A 24,704-nucleotide genomic window follows, 5' to 3' on the forward strand; every position below is an offset into this window, starting at 1 on the left:
GCGAACTCTGATCGAGACGCGGCGCGTTATATTTAAGCCGTCCGCGGACCCGGTGCCAACGGTACGTTGTCGGACTCGTCCCCGGCGAACGAAAATCAATATTTCCGTCGCGTCGCGAGGAGGAGAGAGCACACACGGCGAACGGTCGCCATTGTATTCCGTATACTATTATAGTCGCGCGATCGCGTCTCTCTCTCGCTCGCTCTGACGTCGAGCCTCCTACGTTCCGGCGTCACGACGACGACGACGACGACGAGGACGAGGACGACGACGCGCGACCGCTGCCGTCCCGTCATCATCATCGGTCAGTCGTGCCGCGTCGCCGCGACTCGTGTATGTGAATCTCGATTGGACACATTGTGCAGTCACAAGGAGACACCGCAGAAGAATCGCGTCCGCCTTCCGGATTCGATAGATTCGATTTATCCCGTCGTCGGTGAGCCGATTATTCTCTCTCTCTCTCTCTTTCTCTCTCTCTCTCTCTCTCTCTCTCTCCCTCCTACTCTCTCTCTCTCCTACTCTCTCTCTTCCTAAGTGCTCGTCTCGTTATTCACGTCCCATCCGGTTCCGTCCGTCATTCTGAAGGAGAGCCGGAGCAGCCTCGGTGAGAAGACAGTCGCAAACGCGACATCGCGTCGTCGACGGTCGCCTCTCTCGTTCGCTAATTCGCTCTCCTCCCTTTCCTTCCTCGTCTGCTCTCTTCCTCTCTCCTCCTATACTCCCTTTCAACCTCTCTCGCCTAAACGATGGCGTTTCTGAGGAGCGTGCCTCGGCGATGTTGCGCCAGCAAGAAGCTGGCCAAGTGCGGCGTGTCGCCGTTGCCCGTGATCGGCCTCCTGGAGAACGTGACGACGAGGGTACAGGTGCGCGGCTACGCGACCTCCGCCGCCGACGCCACCGCTGACGTCAAGAAGCAGCAGCCGGCGGCGCCTCGCCAGGTCGACCCACTCGATTTGAAGTTTAACGACCCGGTCGCCTCCTTCAAGAGCAAGACCACCAAGGAGCTGATGCGCGCCTATATCGTCTATCAGATGTGCTCCATCGAATACATCGTGGAGCACAACATGAAGGTGAGTTTCCACATGTATGTACATTTTCTATACGCTGATTAACTCACGCTTTCCAAGTCGATCGACCATTTTTCAGTAAATTTAAATCTCTATTTTTTACGAATTTTAATTAAGATTGTAATTTTTATTACATAATACAAAATTCTGTCTTTATTCGTATATTGCTGTAGATAGCATAGATCTCTTTTTAATTTAGAAAGAGAAGTAACATATTTCTGATTCAGGCCTGAATCATTTTTCTTCTAATAATAAATTATACTTTCCTTTCTCTTTTTAAAATATGAATTTTTTTTTCCATCATTAATACATATATTAAATGTGCAAACTTATATGATTATGCGAAGCTCGTTTTTCTATTCATTTAAAATTGATTGCATCCAATTTAAAGTGATTCTTCATGGACTGATAAGCGGATAATAAATAATAATTTATATTGTGTAGTAGAAATATTTTTCGCCATCGATCGAAATGTAATAAGCGAGATGTTTTATTTGTGAATATTCGTGTGATAGAAATATAATGCAAATGTGATATAATTATCTCGATAATTGACAGTAACATTTCCTTTTAGAGATTTGTACGTGTATAATATTTGACGTAGATTCATATCCTTCAAAATATCAAATCAAAATGATATCAAAATGATTATTTTTATTACCTATGAGCTGTATATTCGCAACGTATGAATCCAGGATAACGTGATTTTCTTTTGCTGCCTTATTCATTATTTATACATCATTTATCCAAAAAGAAATTACGTCATGTATAATCTAAGAAAGAGAATCAGAAATTCAATTCCGATTCTGAAACGAATCTTCCATGCAAGTTTCATAAGAATTGTCGACCATGTCATATACGGACGGATCTTAGATGATGTTTCATGTTTTATAGGAGTCGATTAGCTAAATGTAAGGAAAACTATCTCTTTGAAGAAGGCGCTTACGCATCTATTAAAATCTTATCGCGCTTGTTAAATATGTGTAATTCCGCTGCTATCGATATAAAATATAAATCATCCATCATTCATGATTTATCACGATCAGCCGATGCAATCGTGAGTTTGGATCGATAACGCCGTGGGGAGCCCCTTAAAAAAAAAAATTTAGGAAAGACCGACGGACATTTTAATTCGTCATTCATAATGTTTCATCGTTTTGGAATTTACGTTTTACGCGCGATTTGCATTAAGGTGGCTCAGACGACGAACGTTATTGATTCCACTATTGCCGATATCGACATAGGAATTTTGCCGCAAACCATCGCCGACCAATTACATAACTCCCTCACGTTTAAGGATAAACGTGTAGTAACGCTCTGCGAAATTCAATTGTGTCTCCTTAAGGCTCCTGGCTCCTTTCCGACCATGTCGAAATCGTGACGTCAGAGGCGAGAAAACACACGCTAAAATTTCTTAGATGCCATTTCGAAATAAAAAAATTTTTCGATGAAACAGCACTTCAGATGGCTTTAGCACACTCTTAAAAAATCCCGAAAACTATCCTTTCTCCTTTATAATCAATCAACAGCTGTAAAATGTAATATTATGAAGCCCAGTCCGTCTGGTCTTTGCACATGCGCAGTCGTTCCGCATGTCAAAGTCTGATATCTCGATCATTTTACAGATGTTGATTGATTATAAAGGGAAAAGGATAGTTTTCGGGGGTTTTTAAGAGTGTGCTAAAACCATCTGAAGTGCTGTTTAATCGAAATATCTTTTCATTAAAAAATGGCATCTAAGAATTTTCAGCGTGTGCTTTCTCGCCTCTGACGTCACAATCCAATATGGCCGCGGTGAGCACCCATCAGGAGCCTTAATCGATCATTAAGGAAATTGCCGATCCTGTTTTTTCCAGGAATTTCTATTCCTGGTTATATGAAATATTAATAACTATAGTTTCTATTATATATTGCGTTACATATTTCCAATCATTTTGCGTGACTTTAAATTATCATTGATTCAATTGATCTAGATAGAAATGTGGATTCTTTTTTTTTTATTTATTTATTTACTACTAAAAAACGCGAATCAATTTCCTGCAGAATTTAACTGAAAGAAAAACAAAATATTTATATTGCGACTGAAATGCATTTCTTTTTTTCACATTGTACGTTTATCTTAAAAAATTGTGTGAGATAAAAATACGACACGTTTTAAGTAAACGTTTCTAATTTTCAATTCATAAATGCTTCGCAAGTTTGCAGATAATAAGTATCCTTGACTTTAACTAATAAGTTTGTAAATGATACATTGTAGAAAAGAATTTGTTGAAAAGTTTACCAACCAATTTTGATGTAAAGTCTGACATAAAGAATTTTAAAAAAGTAATTTTAATTTTAAATGCACATATGCAAATCTGTCTTTGTAAAAGTTTTGCAATTGGTAAATTCGAGCCATTCGAGCATTTACCTTTAGACTCAACACATAATTAAATAATTATATGTATGTGCAATTGCAAGAAGATAATCGATCATGTATAAATCACTTGTCTTTTTTTGTGTACACGGAGAGAATTTTCTCTTAGAATTTACCCTGAAAATCATGATACTCGTGATATGAAAAAAATGTTATGAGAATTTCTCTGATTAATATTTATCGCAATAAAAAATAATAATATCTATCACAATAAAATATAAAATATGTTTGATTAATTTTACTAAAAGTAGGTATAGTAAAATTTATTAAAAGTATGGTAAAATTAATCAAATATTTTTAAAATTCTTTCCATACCATATTGTCTCACGATTACATGATTTTCAGGGTAAATTCTAACAAGAAAATTAGAGAGAATTTTGTATACTTGTTTCTTCAATTTAAAATATATAATATGTTAAAAAATAAACGGTTATATAAGGAGATTTAACGATAAATGTAATGCGATCATGTTTTTCTCCTAAATCGTCGCAAAGAGATAAAGTTTTCCTTACATTTACTTTACATTATTATACATATTTTCCGCGCTTCTCGAACATTATTCGATTCTTAGAGGATAGACGATGCAGACGTTGTTGCAAGATGCATCTTACCATTGTATGCAACAAAATCGCTATATACCTATCTATCTTGCCGAACTTTACGTAACGTAAAATTACGTGCACATACCATCAACCGCATTACTCATTGTAAACTCATGCACATATACAATCATTCGATAAATCATCCCGCCCGGATGTAAATGTTGCATTTGATTAATGTTTCGGTCGTTTGACGAGACATAATTCACGGCAGGACACAAAACGTTTACGGTAAGGCCCCGCGCACAATAGAACAAATATTAGGAATAGGAATAAATATTAAACATTAGGCCTACTGCACAATACAAAAGTATAGACAATAAGGCCCTGCGCACAATAGAAAAAATATTAGGAATAGGAATAAATATTAAACATTAGGCCTACTGCACAATACAAAAATATAGACAATAAGGCCCTGCGCACAATAGAAAAAATATTAGGAATAGGAATAAATATTAAACATTAGGCCTATTGCACAATATAAAAATATAGGCAATAAGAACAGAGAATAAAAATATCCGTGCATCAACAAAAGCAGATAGATATTAGGGGATAACAATGAATATTCTTTGCTTCTATTGATGAATATTTTCTATTTTCTGTTCCTATTGCTTGTACTTTTGTATTGTGCAGGAAGCTTAATGCTTAATATTTATTCCTATTCGTAATATTTTTGCTATTGTGCGCAGGACCTAAGAACAGAGAATAAAAATGCGTACATCAACAAAAGCAGATAGATATTAGGGGATAACAATGGATATTCTTTGCTTTTATTGATGAATATTTTCTATTTTTTGTTCCTATCGCTTGTACTTTTATATTGTGCAGTAAGCTTAATGCTTAATATTTATTCCTATTCCTAATATTTTCTCTATTGTGCGCAGAGCCTAAGGCCCTGCGCACAATAGGAAAAATATTAGGAATAAATATTAAATATTAAGAATAAGAATTATTTTAAAATAATAAAATCGGAGAAAAACTCTAATAATAAAAATACAAATTCGGGTATAAAAGACTCTTTAGTAGTTTATTAGCCCTTATACTATAGTCCTTTATACTCGAATTTGTATTTTTATATCAGAGTTTTTTCGATTTTATTATTTTAAAATAATTCTTATTCCTAATATTTAATATTTGTTCCTAATATTTTCTCTATTGTGCGCAGGGTTTAACATTGGACGGGAAATATTTTTCTCTCTCTCTCTCTCTCTCTCTCTCTCTCTTTTCCGGAAACCACGATTCGACATAACGAACGAACTACTTTCTTCGTCTCTCGTACATTTCCGTATCGATCGTATCCGTTCAATGTTGGTTCTTCGTCATCGCGAGACGTAATAATTCTCATTGCAGACGAACGATATATTAGATCGAGGTTTTAGAGACCGAACCGAGCGTATTTCTGATGGACGAGAAAGCCGCAAATACAACGAAATAAAAATGACAAAACCGAAAAAATGATCCGATTTCGCGAAACAATTAGTACGACTGCATTATGCAAATTTTATCGCGATAGTCTTTTAACGCCATTATATATCTATGATAAAATAAGAATACAAGTTTTTCTCTCAAACCATTAATTATTTGTTAACAACATCGAATTTTTAAAGGAAAACTTTTCGACTTTATAACTCCTCTAGATCGGGGAGAGTCCGAGTGATTCTTGGAAAAAGGGCGCGTTTTTCGGGGTGGAGGGCATTTTATTAATTCCGAAGCCGTATGAAAAACGTTGAAGAATAATTCACATGCCGACCGTGAACAATCAGCGAGCGAAAACTACAGAATAAAGAACAAACAAACGGCATAGGCCCTATATGCATCGCTTATCGATGCGATCCTAAGAATCTGATCTGACCCCGAGGGATATTGGCTCCCTCGCTTTCTTTCGTGCCAGACTTTTGTTCAAACAATGTGCCAGACTAGGCACTCTTGTATACGCTACATCTCTATGCACTTCTAAAAATAGCATATACACACCTTCGAATTACAATGTTGGCTGGAATAGCATAAAAATAGATTTTGAAAAAATAAATCTCTAAAAGGCTTGCGCAGATACGCGATTTTTAACATGTTAATTAAGAAGCCAAATTTAGCCATAATTTAATGAAACATTTGATTTATGACGATTGAGGTTTCATTGAATAAATATTGAAGTTTGGAACTTTACGCTGTTATTGCATTAGTTGCGATCGAGAATTATTTCCGTATTTTTCTTTCCTCCCTGTAATTATTTGATTATCCTTTCGTGCACGTGTATCTGTATTTTATAACAGAAAGATTCGTAGGACCAGGGTTGGCAAAATTCCACATTTTCTGGATAAAGTCCGTGCCAGTGGTAAAAACCGGTATTTTCCGGAAAAAACCGGCAAAAACTGGTACTTTCTAATAAAAACAATAAAATAAATAAAAAATTTTTTTATATCTTTAAAGTTTAAAAAAATGTATCTCTCATATATTAATTTGAATTAAAGAAGATTCTATATTTCTCTTATTTTTTTAATCATAGTGATTAATATGATTTATTAATTAAAGCAAACGCATATTTTTTCATAAAATTATATAAATATATTTTAATGTAATCATTTTTATAGTTTTTGCCAGTTTATTCCATTGGATAAAAAAGTCCGAGACGGTAAAAAACCGGAATTTACCATGATTTTTTCCACTCACTGGACTTTTCCGGCCAACCCTGCGTAGGACGCACGTGTAAGATCGAGCTTGATATCGAATCTTCGTACATCGCTATGCGAATAAATCGGATTGTTGCGCGTGACTTGTGCATCTTCCGCGAATTATTATTGCATTCGTGCTGATCTCGTTATGCAACCAGGCGTCGCCGCGTCTGCTGCTCGCGAGACTCGTGCGTTGATTAGTCTTCCCGTCATCAAGAGTCATTCTTTCAGCATACTATGGTTACAAAATACTCTCCGTCTTCTCCCTTTGGCCGGCTTTTTGACGTTTAGCTTGTAGTCATTATTCAACAATATTAAATCTCCACCGAGCGCATCGTATCATTTGTCCTAGTTCCTACGAATCATCTGTCATAAAATCGAGCGAAACTCCAACTCTCTCAAGCATTATTATCTTGAAATAAACAAATTTTCTTCAATGTTATACGAGGCGTTATATTTCACGCGAATCCATTTACGAAACATTATTCTGCCAGATTTTTTTCAAGGTTGACGTTGCATCACACTTTCGCATTATGTCTTAACTCAGCTGTCTCGCCGAGGCAGTTGGGCAAACATTTCTTCCTTTGACCTCCTCTTTCAATGGTTCTAGAAATTTTCCGCTCTTGACACATTCAGGATTTCGATCAGTCCTGGTGCGCACATGCGAGTCTTCCTGGTGTGACGTAGCATGCTTTGTGATTAGTAGCTATGTGTCAATTATGAGGGGTGCCCTACATGCACATACGAGAGATTAATCCGGCGATCGGTTAATGGCGATGAGTAGTTCCAAGGCTATCCAGTTTGTCTGGCGCCTCCTCGTATATGACCTCTGCCAGGGACAAACGAGAGGATAGTCTTTGACGGATCGCCGGTTCAATATTATTATATCGAATCGATCGGTTAAACAAGTGTCTGATCCTCTCTCTTGAATCTATTGTAATGTCCTTTATCTATTTCTTTTTAAATTACTTGTAAATATATATAATACATAAAGTACCATTATTATAGTAATTAATATAAAGCTTGGAACATTTTTAAGTCATTACTTAATAGATTACACTAATTTTTATTGTTATGTTTATATATTAATTCCGTATTCTTTTATATTATGCAATAGCAAAGAATCATCTCTGATGACGATACTGTTTTCAGAATGCATCTATCCGATTCTTGTGAAAAGAATCTCGCGAAAAGAAAAATAGTCCGAGTATTTTTATTTAAAACAAAGATCAACTGAATTAAATTAAAATTGATTCGAATAAATTTAATGAAATTGATAAAATTTAATAAAATTTGATTTAAATTGGAATTAATGATGTATTTGTGTGTATATGGGTGCTGGGTATTCCACGATTAATGATTTTCTAATTGTATTGATAATTAATTAAAGAGAGTGCATGTTAAGGAGACATTTGATTTAGTCGATCGACGGAATAATTGCTTAAATTAAAATGTTTAGCGAGGATTTAAAAATAGACGCGTCGCGTCAATAACGACTTGATTCCTCTGAATCAAGCCGTCATTATCGGTGTCATGATATCTCAAGTGTTTCACACCGTTTCTTATCCGCCGCAGGTTTTCCCTATGTTCATTTACAGGCGTACACAACAATGTGCACGTGTATTGCATGATACAGAATGGCTCATAATACCGATCTCACTGTCAATGTCAAATGACTCGACAAATTTCAAGTGTGGAATCTGAGTTCTTACCCTAAATCGATGCTCGATATCTCAGAATAAATCCGCAATTATTTACGACCGCGATGATAAGAGAATGTTATTAAAAATATCGAATGGAGAGATGCATATGTGTATTTCCGAGGGCGGGAATTTTTCTACACAGTTGGAAAATTTGTGTTTTCTTGTTAAAAACGGTCCCTGTTAAAATTTTTGTGTTAAATATTTAACACATTTATGTGTTAATTTAACATATTGCTGTTATGTTAATTGGACTCAAATGTTAAATTATTAAAACAACTAAAAAAAAAGTGTAAAAATAACACAATGTATATCTATTTTTAATTTTACACAATAAATATGTTCTGTATTGTTAGTGACAAGATTTATCTGTTAAAATTTACAGAAAAAAAATGTTAATTTTACTTTATAATATAAGTGGGGGTGATAAAATGTAAAATTAACAATTTTTTTAGTTAATTTTTACATTAAAACTATGTCAATTTTACACAAAATTTATTTTAATTTTATTTGAAGTTTGCATTTATTTTATGTTAAAATATTAACACAATATTCGTGTCACCATTTAACATATCCGTATTATGTTAAATTAACACAAAAATTTCTGTGGACCATTTGGGACAGGTGATATTTGTTAAATTTAACACAAATTTTTCAACTGTGTAGATCCAATCGTCAGCTCGAATCGCATAGCATCGTGCATAGCATATTATCGCATTTCTCCAGTTACTATCATCGATCTGAGACTTATTAAACAAGACATAGACAATGCAGTTCAACGACTCGTACGACTGCCAAGAAATGCATCTCTCACTGTCAAACTTCAGTAAAATATGTATATATTATTTGCAATGAAACACATAAAAAATAGAAGGTAGTGGTTTGATTTACACAGGATGTCAGAGATTAATTTTATTTCAATTATCTAATAGACACTCCTTTCTTGAATGACGCACGTAGTTAATAACACCAAACTATGCATATATTTATGCTGAGCTCCATGATTTCGATCAATTTCGAGCGACTGCATAAACACGACGTTGGTGTCAAAGTCAACATTATTTGTAGATTCCTTTAAATTTATGAAAGGCTGATGAATCGTAATACACTTGCACACATTTGTTCTTAAGTACTTGGAACATGAGCGTAATATTTTTTTAATTGAATTTTTCACATTTAATGTTATATTTATTTTCATATCACATTATAATCTCGCCAGTAAAAAAATTCATTGTACGGCAGATATTGAAGAGAGAGATTATCGAGCGATTTGTACGCACTGCTCATAGGCTTATCAATAGGTATATATAACGTTGGCAAACTTTGGTAAGCTCCGGCAGCCTCTCGAGTTTGATACACATAACAATGACTTAAGTGACGTGGTTAAGTATATACTCTCCTCTGTCGACCATCTATATAATACAAATCAACTTATCTATCTGTTTGCTTAACACTCGTAAGAATTCGTATTTCAAATTTGCTTTGTATTATTGTTTCATACAAACACTATCATATACTCTATTAATTACTATCATTATATGCACAATCAGGATTATACAGTATTTTGCATCATATCTAATAAGTGACTAAATTTTTAATAGCTGATTAGTACAAATTATTATGAAGAATGCATGGAATGAAAATATAGATTCTATAATGTGTGTTACATCGCGCTATTACATACAATAAAATGTCTTTTAATTGTATATATCGGAAAAATTCCCCGGGACGATAGTGAAATCTTATGAATGACGATAAAATTAAAATCAACTTCCACGCATGCTCCTTCGTTTGTAAAATGTTTTTTCTGTCTCTTGGCCGCATCCCAATTTTATTTCTACGATTTCATCTGACGAAATCGATAAGGGAAGCAATTGCAATTAACAACCTTCCCGTGTCTTATTGCAAGCAGATTGTTTCTATCAGGATAGTGTTTCGCGCCAAGGTGTAAACAATTATTAAAGTAGAAACTAAAAATTGAATGGTTTACAAGAGTGAGATATTTTATACTTTATTCTAAAACATTTTAAGAAAAAGTATGAATATCTTGTAAAACTCATTTTTACTCATTTTAAACATATTTTATTATATTGTTTATTATTATATTATTACAATAATACAATAATACAATATATAATATTATTATATTACTCTATTTTTAATAGTAATAATTATATTATTATTATTGTTATATTATTTTTTATTATTATATTTTCTTATTAATATTTTTGTATAAAATTACAATTTAAATGCATTTCTATTTAAATTATATAATTATATAATATTATATAATATTATATAATTGAGATAAGCACAACTAATATTATATCTCGAGATAAACTTCGTCCGAGTTTTTTAATTAAAGCGTAATTATAAATGTGATTTAAAATTGCTTTCAGAAGAAATATGGCTAGATACATCTTAAAATTATAATATTTGAAATTATATTTAGTACCTGATGTCTGGTGTAATGTAATTGCTTTAATAAGCAGTCATCAGCCAGTAAGTTTGTATTCCGGAACTTGAGAGATTTTTTAACCTACAGGCACACAATTAATATATCTATCAAATTTGTTGTACAACAAAAATAGATCTAGTACTTAAAAATTTAAACATATTCCTATATTCTTAATAAATTTCGTTAATAAGCATGCGCGTATTAATTTTTACTTAATACGTTTTATATCGCATTTTTTAAAACATTTTTAATTTTTGTATAAAACATTTTTAATTTTAAATATTTCTATTAATTTTTAATTTTGCTTTTTTTGTGTGTTTTGTATTATCTTTAATTTTTAATCTGTATACAAGTTTCTACTTTCTCTTGATACAATAGTTTGATATCATTATTTTTTTAGTACAATTCTATGCAGGTTTGCAATCGGTATTCTACTATGTGTTCTATTAATATCTGCTGCTTATCTGTCATCAGATTCGGTGAATCATTAGTCTCGACTCTCGATTTATATCGTAAATTCCATTCTTCTTATATCCAAAAATCTCTTATTCGATTTAATTGCTTCCTGCTTTAAAACAACAGATCCTTTCTCACAAGTTGTCATCAGTTTTCAGAAGCAATCAGTTGTATATCTCTTGGCTATTTTTATATAAAAAATAAAATAGGTGGCATATACAGGGTGTCCCATGACTGAAGGTCCATACTTTAAGGGCGTGTTGCTGATGCCATTTAGAGAAAAAAAAGTCTAATAAACATATGTCCGCAAATGCTTCCTAACAGAAATACAAGTATTGAAAGTTGAATATTCAAAAAAAGAAAGCCATTTAGAAAAGAAAAGAAAGACATTTAATTTAATTTGTTCATTTACAAATTCTGTTCAAAATTACATCCTGCAGATTGAATACAAAGTCTTGCCCTGCGTAAAAGTGATCTAACAGCTTGCTCCATCATTCCAGGAGAATTTCTGATTTGTGTTGCCGCATCCATAATTCTGTTAATAAGTTCATCCCCATTGTGAGATTGTTTCGCATAAACCATCGACTTCATATGCCCCCAAAGAAAGTAGTCCAGGGGTGTTAGGTCTGGTGATCTGGGAGGCCAAGAAACTGGACCACCTCTTCCGATCCAACGGTCATGATACGAATTATTATACAGACCGACAGAAAATGTAAACAATACCAGGCTGATAAAAATGTAAATAATAACAGACTAATAGAAAATGTTTCACATATTCATATCAACTTTCAATGCTTGTATTTCTGTTAGGAAGCATTTGCGGACACATGTTTATTAGACTTTTTTTTACTCTAAATGGCATCAGCAATACGCCCTTAAAGTATGGACCTTCAGTCATGGGACACCCTGTATAACTGTATGTGTATGTGTAAAATAACATACTCATTCTCTACAATAATAAACAGCATTGTCTTTATAGGACATTGAATAGAAATTCGATATCTCAATAAAACTTGCTTTGAACGCTTGCTTTGAATTCCACATTTACTATATTTCAATCAAATGTATTTGATTGACGTGCCTTTTTACGATGGCTGCAAAATCGCAATACGAATCACAAAGTGTAAATCATGATATATCATTGTTAGTATATCAGACATCGGTTTTAACGAGCAATTAACGTCGAGTTTCAACCCTCGTGAATATATATTCGAGTATGACATGTTTATATTCGTTTCTGCATATATCGCGTATCTTTATATTATAAGAGAGCAATAGAATTTTCAATTACGAAAATTTTATATTTTTAAATTGCTTGCAACATTAACAATTGAAGCAATCCCCTATATTATGCTTCTTACACATTTCATGCTTTTCTGAAATTTCTTGGCTGTGGCATTTAATATCGGGCGGGATTATAATGGCGCATATACTGAGAACACACATACGTCTTCTTAAGAGATCGATATTCGCATACCGAGAATAAGCGTTTTCTCATCAAGAAATCGATATTCGGCAACTATCCACGTGATCGTTAGCCGCGATGTAACCCACATTTTTATTGCGAGGGCGTATTATACTTATATAAGACAACGTTTTCGTCTCTCCGAGCGATTACGTAACGTTGGCTCCGAGTTGAATTCCACGAGCGAAAAATTAGCAGCAATTCTTCCATTTTTCTTCGCATTATGTTACGCTTGCGTCTCGCGATTGCGGTCTCTTTTAAGTAGTATATATATTTGAATGGAATACATAAATCACACACATGTACTGTGAGACCATACAGGAAGAAAAGAATTAACAATGTAATTGTTCTTGACTGTTGTCATTGTGATTTATTTTGCCTTGGTTTGATTTTCAAGATAAATTTACCGCATAAAGCTTTTACATGTATTCAAATCAGGGTTGGCAAAAAACTTGTTTTTTTCATTTTAAACAAAAAACATTGATTTTTTTGTTTAAAACATGTTTTTTTTATTTTATACGTGTTTTTAAGTAAAGTAAGAAAAAAACATGTTTTAAACAAAAAAAACATGTTTTAAACAAGCAAAAAAAACAGTGTCCACTGTTTTAAACATGTTTTAATCAAACAGTTTTAAACAAATTGTTTAAAACATGCCAACCCTGATTCAAATATATATTGTTATACTTGTCTCTCTCATGATTAAATTAAATTTTCTATAAAAATTTGCACTCAACTTTTTAATAAAAATTTACTCTGTTATTCGCAGTTTTTTTTAAATTTACTTTAAAAAACTTACTTTAATTGCAAAGATTTATAATGTTCGATGCATATATTATTGATTCGACAGAGCACACTACTGTATACATCTAATCATTTGAAATTTAAATACGAACAGTTCATGAAACTGACGAAAATGATGTTGGGCGAAAAGCTGTTCACAAAGCTTATGAAGGCAACGTTTTACGGTCACTTCGTTGCCGGAGAGGATGAGGTACAGATCACACCAGTTTTGGACAGGTTACGACAATTTGGCGTAAAACCGATTCTTGATTACTCCGTCGAAGAAGATATCTCGCAGGAGGAGGCCGAGCGGCGCGAGGTTAAGTAAGTATTTATCTCGTCATATTTTAATAATTGCATACCATTGTCATATGATAACTTGATCGAACGTTGATCTTTTGATTTTTTATACAATGTCCTTGCGAAAGTAGCGCGCCTATTCTCTCGAATCCCTTCGTCAAGTATGAAATTTAATCCAACGTATCGCTTTACAGCACCTTTCAACGGATGTATAATGCTAATATCAGACACAGTTCTCTATTTACGTTCGCTTATCTTTTTTTTTCTGTACGTAAAGAAGAAATCTTGCTTCAATTTTTATCAGCATACGCGATCGAAAATAATCGTAATCTGAAGAAATAATTCAATGCAAAGAATTCGAGCAAATAAAAAAAAAAAAAGCTCAATAAAGATGCAAATGAGGTGTGCAGCGATAATAATTCAAATAAACGCTGAATATTTGATATATTCTTTCATTTCAGAGCCTCGGTATCAGAAGCGGGTGACGAGAAGAGGGAAGGTCCGCTGAAAAAGTACCACGTGGAGAAGTCGTTCGCTGATCGACGATACAAGGTGTCATCGGCTAGGACGTATTTCTACCTGAACGAAGCGTCCTGTGAGCGAAACATGGATATATTTATCAGATGTCTGGAGGCAGTGGCGAGTGAGTCATCAATTTTATTTTTAGACCTCTCAAACATTTAAATTCTTTTTAATCCCTGACATTCCATCCTTTGCTTTTGGCTTTGACATGAATCATATAGAGTATCCTTTAAAAAAGCAGCTTATATAGCTGATTTTTTACTTGAACGCTTGTAATTTAATACTTTTCTGAACTTTTCAATTTAATAAATGTAGCTTTCTTAATATTTTAAAATTACAAGTATATAATTTTTCAAATTAAAGTTAAATAATTTATAAATTTTCTCCTTTCTACTTCAATCTATTTCGCAAATAAAGCACAGTCGAATATTAAATTCACACGAAATGCCATAATATCGGCTTATAAAATATGCTTTTTCACCTCTTTCGGGATATTCGAATAATGCAGTTGAATGCACATCGTCGCTATCTACAGAAGTCGGTACTTTATAATCCAACAAGATTGCCGTATTACTATAATATTATCGTAGAATTTGATTTTTACGTTATTATTTCACGAGCGTTCAGGATTATACACGTCAGGAATTAACATATGAAATTCATCGTTTTTCAAACATTGCTTATATCTAAATAAATAGTTAAAATTTAAATAAAATTAGAGTAAATTAAATGAGTTCAATTAAATGAAATACATTATATTTAATTAAATTAAAATGTAATTATGATAACAATATATAAAGTTAACAAGAAATTAATAAAAAATTTTAAAAATTTATAAATATAAAAAACGAGCATTCGTAAAAGCGGAAAACAAGATGCAGAAATAATTGTCTTCAAAAGATTTTTTAATAATCCAATAAATATCTTCAACTGTTTTTTTTTATATTTGTGTATTTTAAATAAGAGAACCTCTTATATTTATTTGTTAATAAAGTTTGATATGATAAAATTACTTCTGGGAAGATTAATTATGCGAAAATGCGATAGCTAATATTATGTACAAAATCAATCTCCGTTTTTAGAGAATTTTTCTTTCTCGTTCATGCGAGATACATATTCTTTTTTTGACGATAGTATTACATTTTGTCGTCAACAAAAACGTCACACGTCCTTGTGGCGACCAATGACGTCTCGACGACGATGGATCTTTCGAAATTCCACGAGAGACATATAGCTCTCTTGTAGTCTATAAATATCGGTAGGCGTGTAGAATTATCGCTCACGCTTTCCAGCCAAATTATATGACATAACGTGTAACGAAAATATTTAATCTAATGCTAATAATAAAAAGCTGCCACAAATGGATTAAAAAATAAAGAAATCAATATACTATTAGACGCAAGCCGATAAAGAGCTGTATACATTTTTGTACAGAGGATGAAGTAAAGACTCTACAGCTGAAATATCCTTCTCAGAATATTACCACTCATGACCAAGCCGATCCCCGTCCTGGTAAGAAGATACACCTTCCCTTCTTTTTCCTTGAAATAATTTTTTTTCCACTTTATATTATCCTTAATTATCCAGATCCACAAGTGTCTTCTTGCGCGCGTTCTTTTTTTATAGAAAAAAAAATGATCTAGTTTAATATTATAAGATAACACGATGTGTAACACAAAATATATCTTATATATATTTATAAATGTATCTCTTATAATATCTATATTCTTTGCAGGTGCTTCGATGGGTATGGGCATCACAGCTGTCAAATTAACCGCGCTTGGCCGACCGCAGCTTCTGGTTGGTAATTTTATTTTTATTAGGAATTGCACTTAACTGTAAAACCCATGACTGATAGACAAATTATATTTCAGCTTCAATTGTCAGAGGTAATTATGCGCGCACGGCAGTACATGTCGGACGTTATTGGCGGCGAGGGAGCCATTCTGGCTCAGCATGTGAAAACAGATGATTTTAGAAAAAAATTCGAAGAGGCACACATCAAAGACGAGGAATCGGTGCAAAAGTTCCTTCAAAAAATTCAATCGGATAAAGAAGGGTATGCGTCAAATCAAAATAAAAAATTGATGGAGTGAGACGTTTTAGCATTTGTACGAATGTATTAGTATCGCAAGTAACGGATATTTTTGTCCACGCAGTGTGATTCATCTCTTCCCGTGGAGCGGTATTTTAGACGAAAATTATGAACTGAGCGAAACTTTCCAAGTACCTGATATTAAGACGGGCAAAATGGTCAGATTAATGTCGCAGCTTACGTCTAAAGAGGAGGAAATGTTTAGGAATATGATCAGACGTTTAAATAGTATTGTCACGGTATGCATAATAATTTTTATCCTCCTTCTCTTGTTGATAAGAGTTTTATAAACTAAATAAATAATTACTTTTTCAGGTGGCTGATAATCTAGACGTTCGTATTATGATAGATGCGGAACAGACGTACTTTCAACCGGCCATTTCTCGCCTGACGCTGGAGATGATGCGCAAGTACAATACGAAAAAGGTATTCTTTTAATGTTTTCAGGAGATCGCGACGTTATCACTTAGCTACTTTTCAGTGAATCATATTCTCACTGCCAAATATCGGTCTACTTCTCAGGCTGTGGTATTCAACACTTACCAGACGTATCTGCAAGAAGCGTATAACGAGGTGAAAACGGACCTCGAACAGGCGGAACGTCAAAACTTTTATTTCGGTGCTAAACTTGTTCGCGGCGCGTATATTGAACAGGTTGGCAGACAATTCTCGTATTTATTTAATAAAGTTTATTAAAGGCGAAGTATCAAAGAGTTCTTATTTAGGAAAGAGCGAGAGCGGCAGCTATGGGTTATCCAGATCCTACGAATCCCACGTACGAGGCGACGACCGAGTCCTATCACAGAACGCTCATGGAGTGCTTGAGGCGGATGAAACAGTATAAGGATAAGGGACAGGATCCCAAGAAAATAGGAATTATGGTTGCCTCGCACAACGAGGATACTGTGCGTTTCGCGATCGAGAAGTGAGTGCCGCCTCAACTTTGCTCCTTGCTTTTGCTACGAACAGACGTGTACATAAATGAAATAATCTTTTTATGGTTTTAGAATGAAGGAAATTGGAATTTCACCGGAGGATAAGGTTATATGTTTCGGTCAATTATTAGGAATGTGCGACTACATAACATTTCCATTAGGTAAATAGAGATATTTGAAGCTTAAGTCTTTTTCAAGCATTAACGATAAAAGATAAAATATAAAATACAAAACGATATGCATGATTCGATTAACATCTCCAGGTCAATCTGGTTACTCTGCGTACAAGTACATCCCGTATGGACCGGTTAAGGAAGTGTTGCCGTATTTGTCGCGGCGCGCGCAAGAGAACCGGGGTATACTGACGAAGATCAAGAAAGAGAAGCGCTTGTTATTAAATGAAATCATGAGACGTATAGTGCGCGGCAAGATCTTTTACAAACCCAAGGGCAATTATACTCCAGTTTGAACAGTCGATCCGTTTAGTTGCACAGAGACAGGATTTTAAGTATCAAATTTAAGTAGTGATGGTAAATTATTGAGAACTCTCCCGAAAGATGTGGGCACTTCGAATTGAAGTAAGTCATTAAAGTAACTTGACGGACTGTTGCTGTGGTACTCTAAAGAAAGAGCTGCGAGCGCGTGAAAATGTAAAGCTATACGCGCAGTGTTATTCATTACGTAAAAATCGCCTTGATGTTATATTTTCGAATGCATCGATGCTCAAAGCTGCTAATAGAACTATAGTATTCATATTTGTTCGTTTCATCCGTTATGGTCAAAAAATACTAGTGATTGTGTTACAATTACAATTTCACTCGTCAGAGAAAGCGTTTTCACGAAGATTCGGCAAAGAGAGTCAATACTGATTGGCTCTTTCCACGCTTCAAGTACTTGAAATTAATGATCGTTTCTTTAACTCATAGTTCGTGATATTTTTTTCTGTGCGGTATTAAAGAATCGATCGGTAGCTTGTTTGATATGAAACGCCGACAGTCGGGAGATAATAGGCTCTGATTTTTTAGCACGTTCTTTTCAAGTTTTATAATTTTTTTGAGAATCTCGTCGAATATTTTTCATATGTAAATAATACACGCGCGCATCAATTATTTATGATTGTGTTCACGTAACATTGTCTTATCGTCCATAGTATCTGTCTAACAGAGTAAAAAATAATGAAAAAAAAGAAAGAAGGAAAGAAAAAATACCGCTCACGTATCCGAATGGCAACACCCGCGATTTATTACCATCTTGATGATTATTTAGAACAATTGCGGTGCGTATAGTTACCAGGAAGGAACGGATAGTGGCTGCATCGCACATCCATTAAGATGTAACGTCACCGGCGAGTCTTTTAGTACTCGGTGTACTCGGAACGTTGGAGGACCGATTGGGAAAAGTATAATATACGTATTACGAAAAGATGGTTCTTAGAAATGCGACAAAATAACAGGGTGAAAATTTAATGAGATTTAGGGGTATCTTAGCGAGAGACATGCGAATTTTCAAATGCTTTTGGTAATACGAAGCAGAAGAGAGAGAAAGAGAGAGAGAGAATCGTTTTTTTGCACGCACGTTTAGTACATGCGTGTCGAGTTACGAAAGTAATCTTGGGCTGATATGGCGATAGCGAAAGCCAGGGAGATCTGTGAGCAATGCGGTATTTCTTTTGTGATACGTTAATAACTGTAGATAAGTCACACACATACGTACACAAAATGTTAGTCCCATTTCGCTTCAGCCTAAAATTGCTTCTCGCGTTACTAGATAATCCGTAAAAAAAAAGCATACGGCGCTGTTGAAGAACATTGCAAGTAATCGCAGTAATATCGATAAAATATGTATGACCCCACTTTGCCATCCTCATTTTTTTTTAAGGAAAAAGATAAAGGAAGATTGATTTATAAATTTAGAAATAAATTTATGCCGTGATTTGAATAAAAATTTTAAGTATTAACTAATTCTTTTTATCCGTTACAAGGGAATTTAGATTCTAAAAGAAAAATTATTGTGAGATTAGGCAATGGAAAGAAAAATTGTGAAATCCGATATTTAAAAATTTAGTATTACTCTTCGATTCATACAAGGCTGTAACTCGCGACTCCGGAAAGGACGTAATATCAACAACAGTTACGATACTTTAGCCTGTAAGATTGTACAAACGTTTCCAAGAAGATTGCATAGCGCATTCTGATATTCTTAGGACAGTATTTCGATGCTCGCGATAGATGATTCGAAGTTGATGAGTACTATTTTATTATTATTATTTTTTGTTCTTAATTATCGCACTCACGTGGATTGTCTTGATACTCAATACGCATTATTTTGTTTGTCGAGCGATCTGTATGTACACGAATATGAACTTGTGATCTCTCATTTTGTTCTTTTTGCTATCTATGTTAGAAGTGAAAGCGTTTACGTTCAGAGTGTTGTATATGTAGCCTACATTTGATTATAGTACATACATAATTATATAGTAATTCAAACGAAGTATGTTGCGTAAGATATTTCGCAGAGACGTACTGCGTATATGTTGATTACGAGAGAAAGAAGAAGAGCAAAAGGAAGAGTTACGAAGCGAGTATAAAGAAATTCTTTCTGCAAATCATGTGTTACATGCGAATATTAGAAAAAAAGAAAGAGAAACAAGATTGATGAAAAAAGATAAATAAAGGGGCATTGTTACAAGTTACACACGGGCTAATAGCTAAGTGTCTCCATGTGTCTATGTGGTGTATTGGATATGCGTGCGTGCATAGATGTGTGTGTGCGTGTATGCGTGCGTGCGTGTGTAGTTTTAGATGATATATCTTGATGAAATCCGTTGAGCTCTAAAAGACCTTCTTTAGGGCTGGCTAACTCGTACCCTATCGTGCTCTCGCAAACGCGAACTTCTACGTGTGATCGCGATGTAAGACATAAGATATTGACAATAATTTAGATAGACAATGTTGACGTGTGTGTATGTGTGTATACATATATATATATACATATATACATACATAAACACACATGTATATACACATATATATATATATATGTATGTATGTATGTATATATGTATAGATGTATAAAATATGTGAGTCCTGTTACTTGCATTTATGTCACTTAGTAAAAGTTCGAAGCAGAGTAAAGCGCGATGCTGGTGATAATGATGATGAATGCATTTATCAGAAATGGCGAAGAATTGTCGCGAGACTTATGCTCTCACTTTACTGCCAAAGCGTTAAAGTGGCGGTGCAATTCTTCATTATCCTTTTCAGTCTAATTTTTCGAATTTTTGAAGTAGTTTTAACGCTAAGAATTGCGTGCGTGTAGCCGATTTCACCGATCTTATCTTTCTTCCTTTCATTCCTTGACAACCATTTTACGTGCAATTCTCTCTTTATATTTAATAGACGCTCATTAGCGACGATTATTAGTTGCTTTCTAGTTTCAACGAATCCTCGCAAATTCATATGTCGTTATAAGTTATTAATCTTCGTTAACGAGCGTTTAAGGAAGATCGGAAAAATCTGCCACAAGTCTCGAGATTCACGCAACTAGCTCTTAGTATTATTATTTTATGAAGTACAAAAACGAATGAGTATCAACGATCTCTACGATGAAAGTAATTCCAAGTACTAAATATAAAAAAAAAAAAGGAAATAAGAAAAAAGAGTGCGTGTCCCTTCTCTCTACAATTTTGTAGAAGAAACAGTCAAGAATGTTTGTCTTTCCCTTCGGAAATGTTTATAGATAGGCAAGAGTCGTTCCTTTTTTTCGAGAAATGGCAATTTTGCGCATTGCACATGAAAGTGAATTAAAGCGTCGGTCGAGAGATATATAAAATAAGATAATATTTATTATTTCATGAAATATACAGATAATATATGCCTTTCCCCAACTTGCCACTGACGATATATATTCCTCATTCCGCGCTTTCACTAGGACATTGAACGTTTTTCGCATTCTTTTTTGTTTTTCTTTTTGCTCCGCGGACGATCGGCCGCGAGCCTCGAACCGGAAGTTGTGTGAGCAAGTTTATTGCTGAGTGAGTACAGATCCTGCGAGCGTTTTTGTGTCCTAGCAGATTTTCCTTCCTTTTTCGCGATACACACTTTTTTTTATCTCATCGTCCTGCGATTCCGTATTCTCGATCAAGCGTAATTAATTCGAACATTGGAAAACACGTATGAGGCGCATAACAAACTGTACCGTTAAATGGGATAATAAGACATAAGACACCGGCGGAAGCAACTTTGGTTCCGGAAGTAGTTTCGTAAAATTAAATAATATTTTACAATCGATTCAATTATATATATAAATTAAATAATATGGCATCCTCGGCTCTCTCTCAACACAATTATTGTTTGCATACATTAAATGATAAAAATGATAAATGATAAGAAATTAATTAAATATTTTGATACCAAGAGGCTCTAATTTTTTTTTACGGTGACGTGCAAAAAGTTATCCCTGTCAACGCGTTTTCATCGCGCGCTCTACGGTACGGCTTGTACAAACAATATATGCATATCCCTGTTGAGAGTAGGCAGATGGAAACCAGGCTCCGTTTCCGTTAGACGATGCTGTACGTCGATGCTGATATGTTGCCTCAATCTCGTCCTAATTTATCGCTCGATCCGCCTACACGTGTAACATTAAACGAGATAACACTTATTAATCTTCCTTAAACTTTATGCGATTACAGTTTCGCTTGCTTAGCCTAAGATCCGTGTAACAAAACAAACGTCCGCAACCGGGAGACGACCCCGTCATCATCATCACTACGCATAATCGGGGGAAAATTCCTAAACGGATTTCAAACATAGCGATTGTTTTTCGCGAAAATTACACGATGCACACCCCATCGCTTTTCTCATCTGCGAAGAATTATGTATATCGGAGGTCGCTCCCTCGCTATATTTCTTCGAGGAAGGAAAATTCTCCCTCTTACGCAACTCTTTCGTCGACGAATTATTATCATAAAAAATCTTATCTGAATTGTCGTGATATATTTAAATCCTTAACAGCGCTTGGATTCACTGTAGACGTCGATTCGCATTCGACTTTGTTGCCGATCGCGAGTCAGCTGTGTCATTTTACCCATTATTTCGAGTATGATCGGTATATAAAATGACAAGAGTCGTTCGCTCAAAAAAATCGATACGCCCGTAAGGCTTGTATACGAGCATCTACGATAAATAGAGAGGTATATGTATATATATATATATATATATATATATATATATATATATCGGGTGTCTCGCGCGAAGCGATTCCGTTTATACTTTATGTAGCTTGGCTTGAAAGACATCAGGTACATCTCGACGTTTCGTTACGTCAAACGGCGATTCGTTCGAGTGATACAAAACGGTACGCTCGATATTAGAATACGATATATGTAGATTTATGTACATACGTATATGTATGTATGCATGTCGTTTTTCCGCTATTCAGTCGTGTGCATCGATCGCACCGTAGCGGGAAAAAAGCGTGTATGTATGTATGTATGTGTGTGTGTATATACACACACACACACGTGTATGTATATAGTGTCCGTATACACAGCCGTTCCATCCAGCTTTGGAAGAGTTATCCTCATTAATCGCGGCTTAAACGCGTCCGGAGAGAGCTTTAAAGCGCCTATCGATCGTCGCCGTCCTCGCTCCAAATTCGCGAGGGAAAGAGAAAGAGAGAGAATTACCTCTCTCTCTCTCCCTCTCTTCCGAATCGAGTATTAAATAGGGCACTGCAATAGCTACAATACTCTGTGCTCACACGAGATGCGCTGGATATCAGTGTATCGATCGTGTATGTATGTGTAAATTACGTGTTTTCACGATTAATCTCATCTCTTCGACCGTAAACACACAAGTTGGGAGAAATTTCTCTCGTATCACGGAGAGAAATCTCTCGTCTTCTTTGAGAATCTTTTGAGATCGAAGGACGATTATATACGGTCGGAAGGTCCGAAAGCTCTCGGAAAGACCTCTCTCGACACGTTATCCAGCGCATCGCGTTAGAACATCGTACGCTTAGAGTACGGCTATTACATGGACCGACGACGCTTCTTCGGAAGCAAAGTCTCCGGCACCGTCGCAGGCAGAAGACGCCTTCCTCACGAGAGCGTGAAGACCTTGGCGCGCTCCTTCGCTCCCTCGGCACCGTCGGTAGCGCTTCTGCGACGCTTCTGTTCCGCTTCCGGTGCGACGAGGAACAACGGATTCTTCGGCGGACTATCGTCGTCGTCCGGCAGGCCGTAATCGGTGCGGCAGGCGAACGCGACGCTGTTCGCCCTGCGTCGCGTCTTGACCTTGCTCGACGCACCGTCCCGACCCTGCTGCTCCTGCAACTGCGTCATCAGGCTACTGCTCCTGTGGCTACCGCGTCTACCTGTCACGATCCCCGTCCACGATCTCGCCGCGCGGCCGGACGGAACGGCTCGCTCTCAGTCCCCCCGGTGTCTGACGTCGGTCGCCGTCGCCGTCTCGACGCTGGTGGACCCGCGCTCGCTCGCCGTCGAGTCGCCTGGTCATAAGGGTGCCAGCGTTTTACCCCGCCGGGCTAGACGGCCCTCCAGCCAGAGGTACGGCACCACCGCCAGGACCAGGGTCGCGGCGAGGCCCAGCACGCGATAACGGGTGCACACCGCTCCGTGGAGGCTGAGCGCGAGGGTCAGCCCGAGCCAACGCCAGAAGAGCGACGTCGACAGCGGTCCTTGCCACGCGTTCGGGTAGAGGCCCATCACCAGCGCTGAAATGTCAAAGATTTCAGAGTTTCTTTCTGTCTTTTCGCAACCCGCGTCTTGAGAATGTTCTCGTTCTCGCATGACAAGTGTTTTTGCGTGTTTATTCTTTCGGGTTACCGATATCTTGCATGGCCAAATATTTAATCTATTATGTTTTAACACCGAGAGAGTGTTTTAAATTAAACTCGGTTATTTTTGATACTCTCTCTCTCTCTCTCTCCCTCCGCGCTTTTCCAGCTTCTCGCGTATACAAAAACGAATCCGTTTTCTTTTATATTCCGTTTGCTTGCTTAATACTGCTCGAATACGCACGCACAATTCGTTATGTATGCACAACTGGCGAACGGCGCCGCGTCTTGACAAGATACAGCCGCGACTGACAGAAACGGAGCTTGGAAATCACTTCCGAAACTTTGATCCGGCTTAATGGGAACTTGGGTCCGAAGTTTCTAAGAGCCATCGATCCAACTTGTGGACATCACACAAAACAGTTTGACGTTTGTACGATG

General features: G+C 35.8%; 2 protein-coding genes across 8 annotated transcripts in view; one reads left to right on the plus strand and one right to left on the minus strand.

The window, feature by feature from the left end:
• Positions 1-21,348, plus strand: Slga (proline dehydrogenase slgA). Of its 3 annotated transcripts, none has more exons than XM_083052533.1 (11): positions 9-1,070; positions 13,726-13,934; positions 14,372-14,553; positions 16,168-16,232; positions 16,307-16,491; positions 16,592-16,766; positions 16,843-16,953; positions 17,050-17,181; positions 17,253-17,452; positions 17,535-17,623; positions 17,726-21,348. In XM_083052533.1, exons 1-11 carry the CDS (start codon positions 747-749, stop codon positions 17,929-17,931), a joined length of 1,878 nt encoding a protein of 625 aa, XP_082908659.1. In that variant the 5' UTR covers positions 9-746; the 3' UTR covers positions 17,932-21,348. The 3 variants fall into 3 exon arrangements, 2 of the variants coding, with proteins under 2 accessions (XP_082908659.1, XP_082908660.1); XM_083052534.1 differs by having other exon boundaries at positions 948-1,084; XR_014426647.1 differs by lacking the exon at positions 17,726-21,348 and having other exon boundaries at positions 1-1,070; positions 17,240-17,452.
• LOC145944285 (UNC93-like protein) overlaps positions 21,287-24,704 on the minus strand; it is a 12,201-nt gene continuing 8,783 nt past the window's right edge. For all 5 annotated transcript variants that reach the window (XM_083052539.1, XM_083052537.1, XM_083052538.1 and 2 more), the window contains one exon: positions 21,287-24,200. In XM_083052539.1, coding sequence (XP_082908665.1) covers positions 23,980-24,200 — 221 coding nt within the window. In that variant the 3' untranslated portion in view covers positions 21,287-23,979. The remainder of the gene's footprint in view (positions 24,201-24,704) is intronic.

The sequence above is a fragment of the Prenolepis imparis genome, unplaced genomic scaffold (assembly GCF_030444845.1).
Source record: "Prenolepis imparis isolate NDT839.2.m4 unplaced genomic scaffold, iyPreImpa1.0 SCAF_13, whole genome shotgun sequence".
Classification (NCBI taxonomy): Eukaryota; Metazoa; Arthropoda; class Insecta; order Hymenoptera; family Formicidae; genus Prenolepis; species Prenolepis imparis.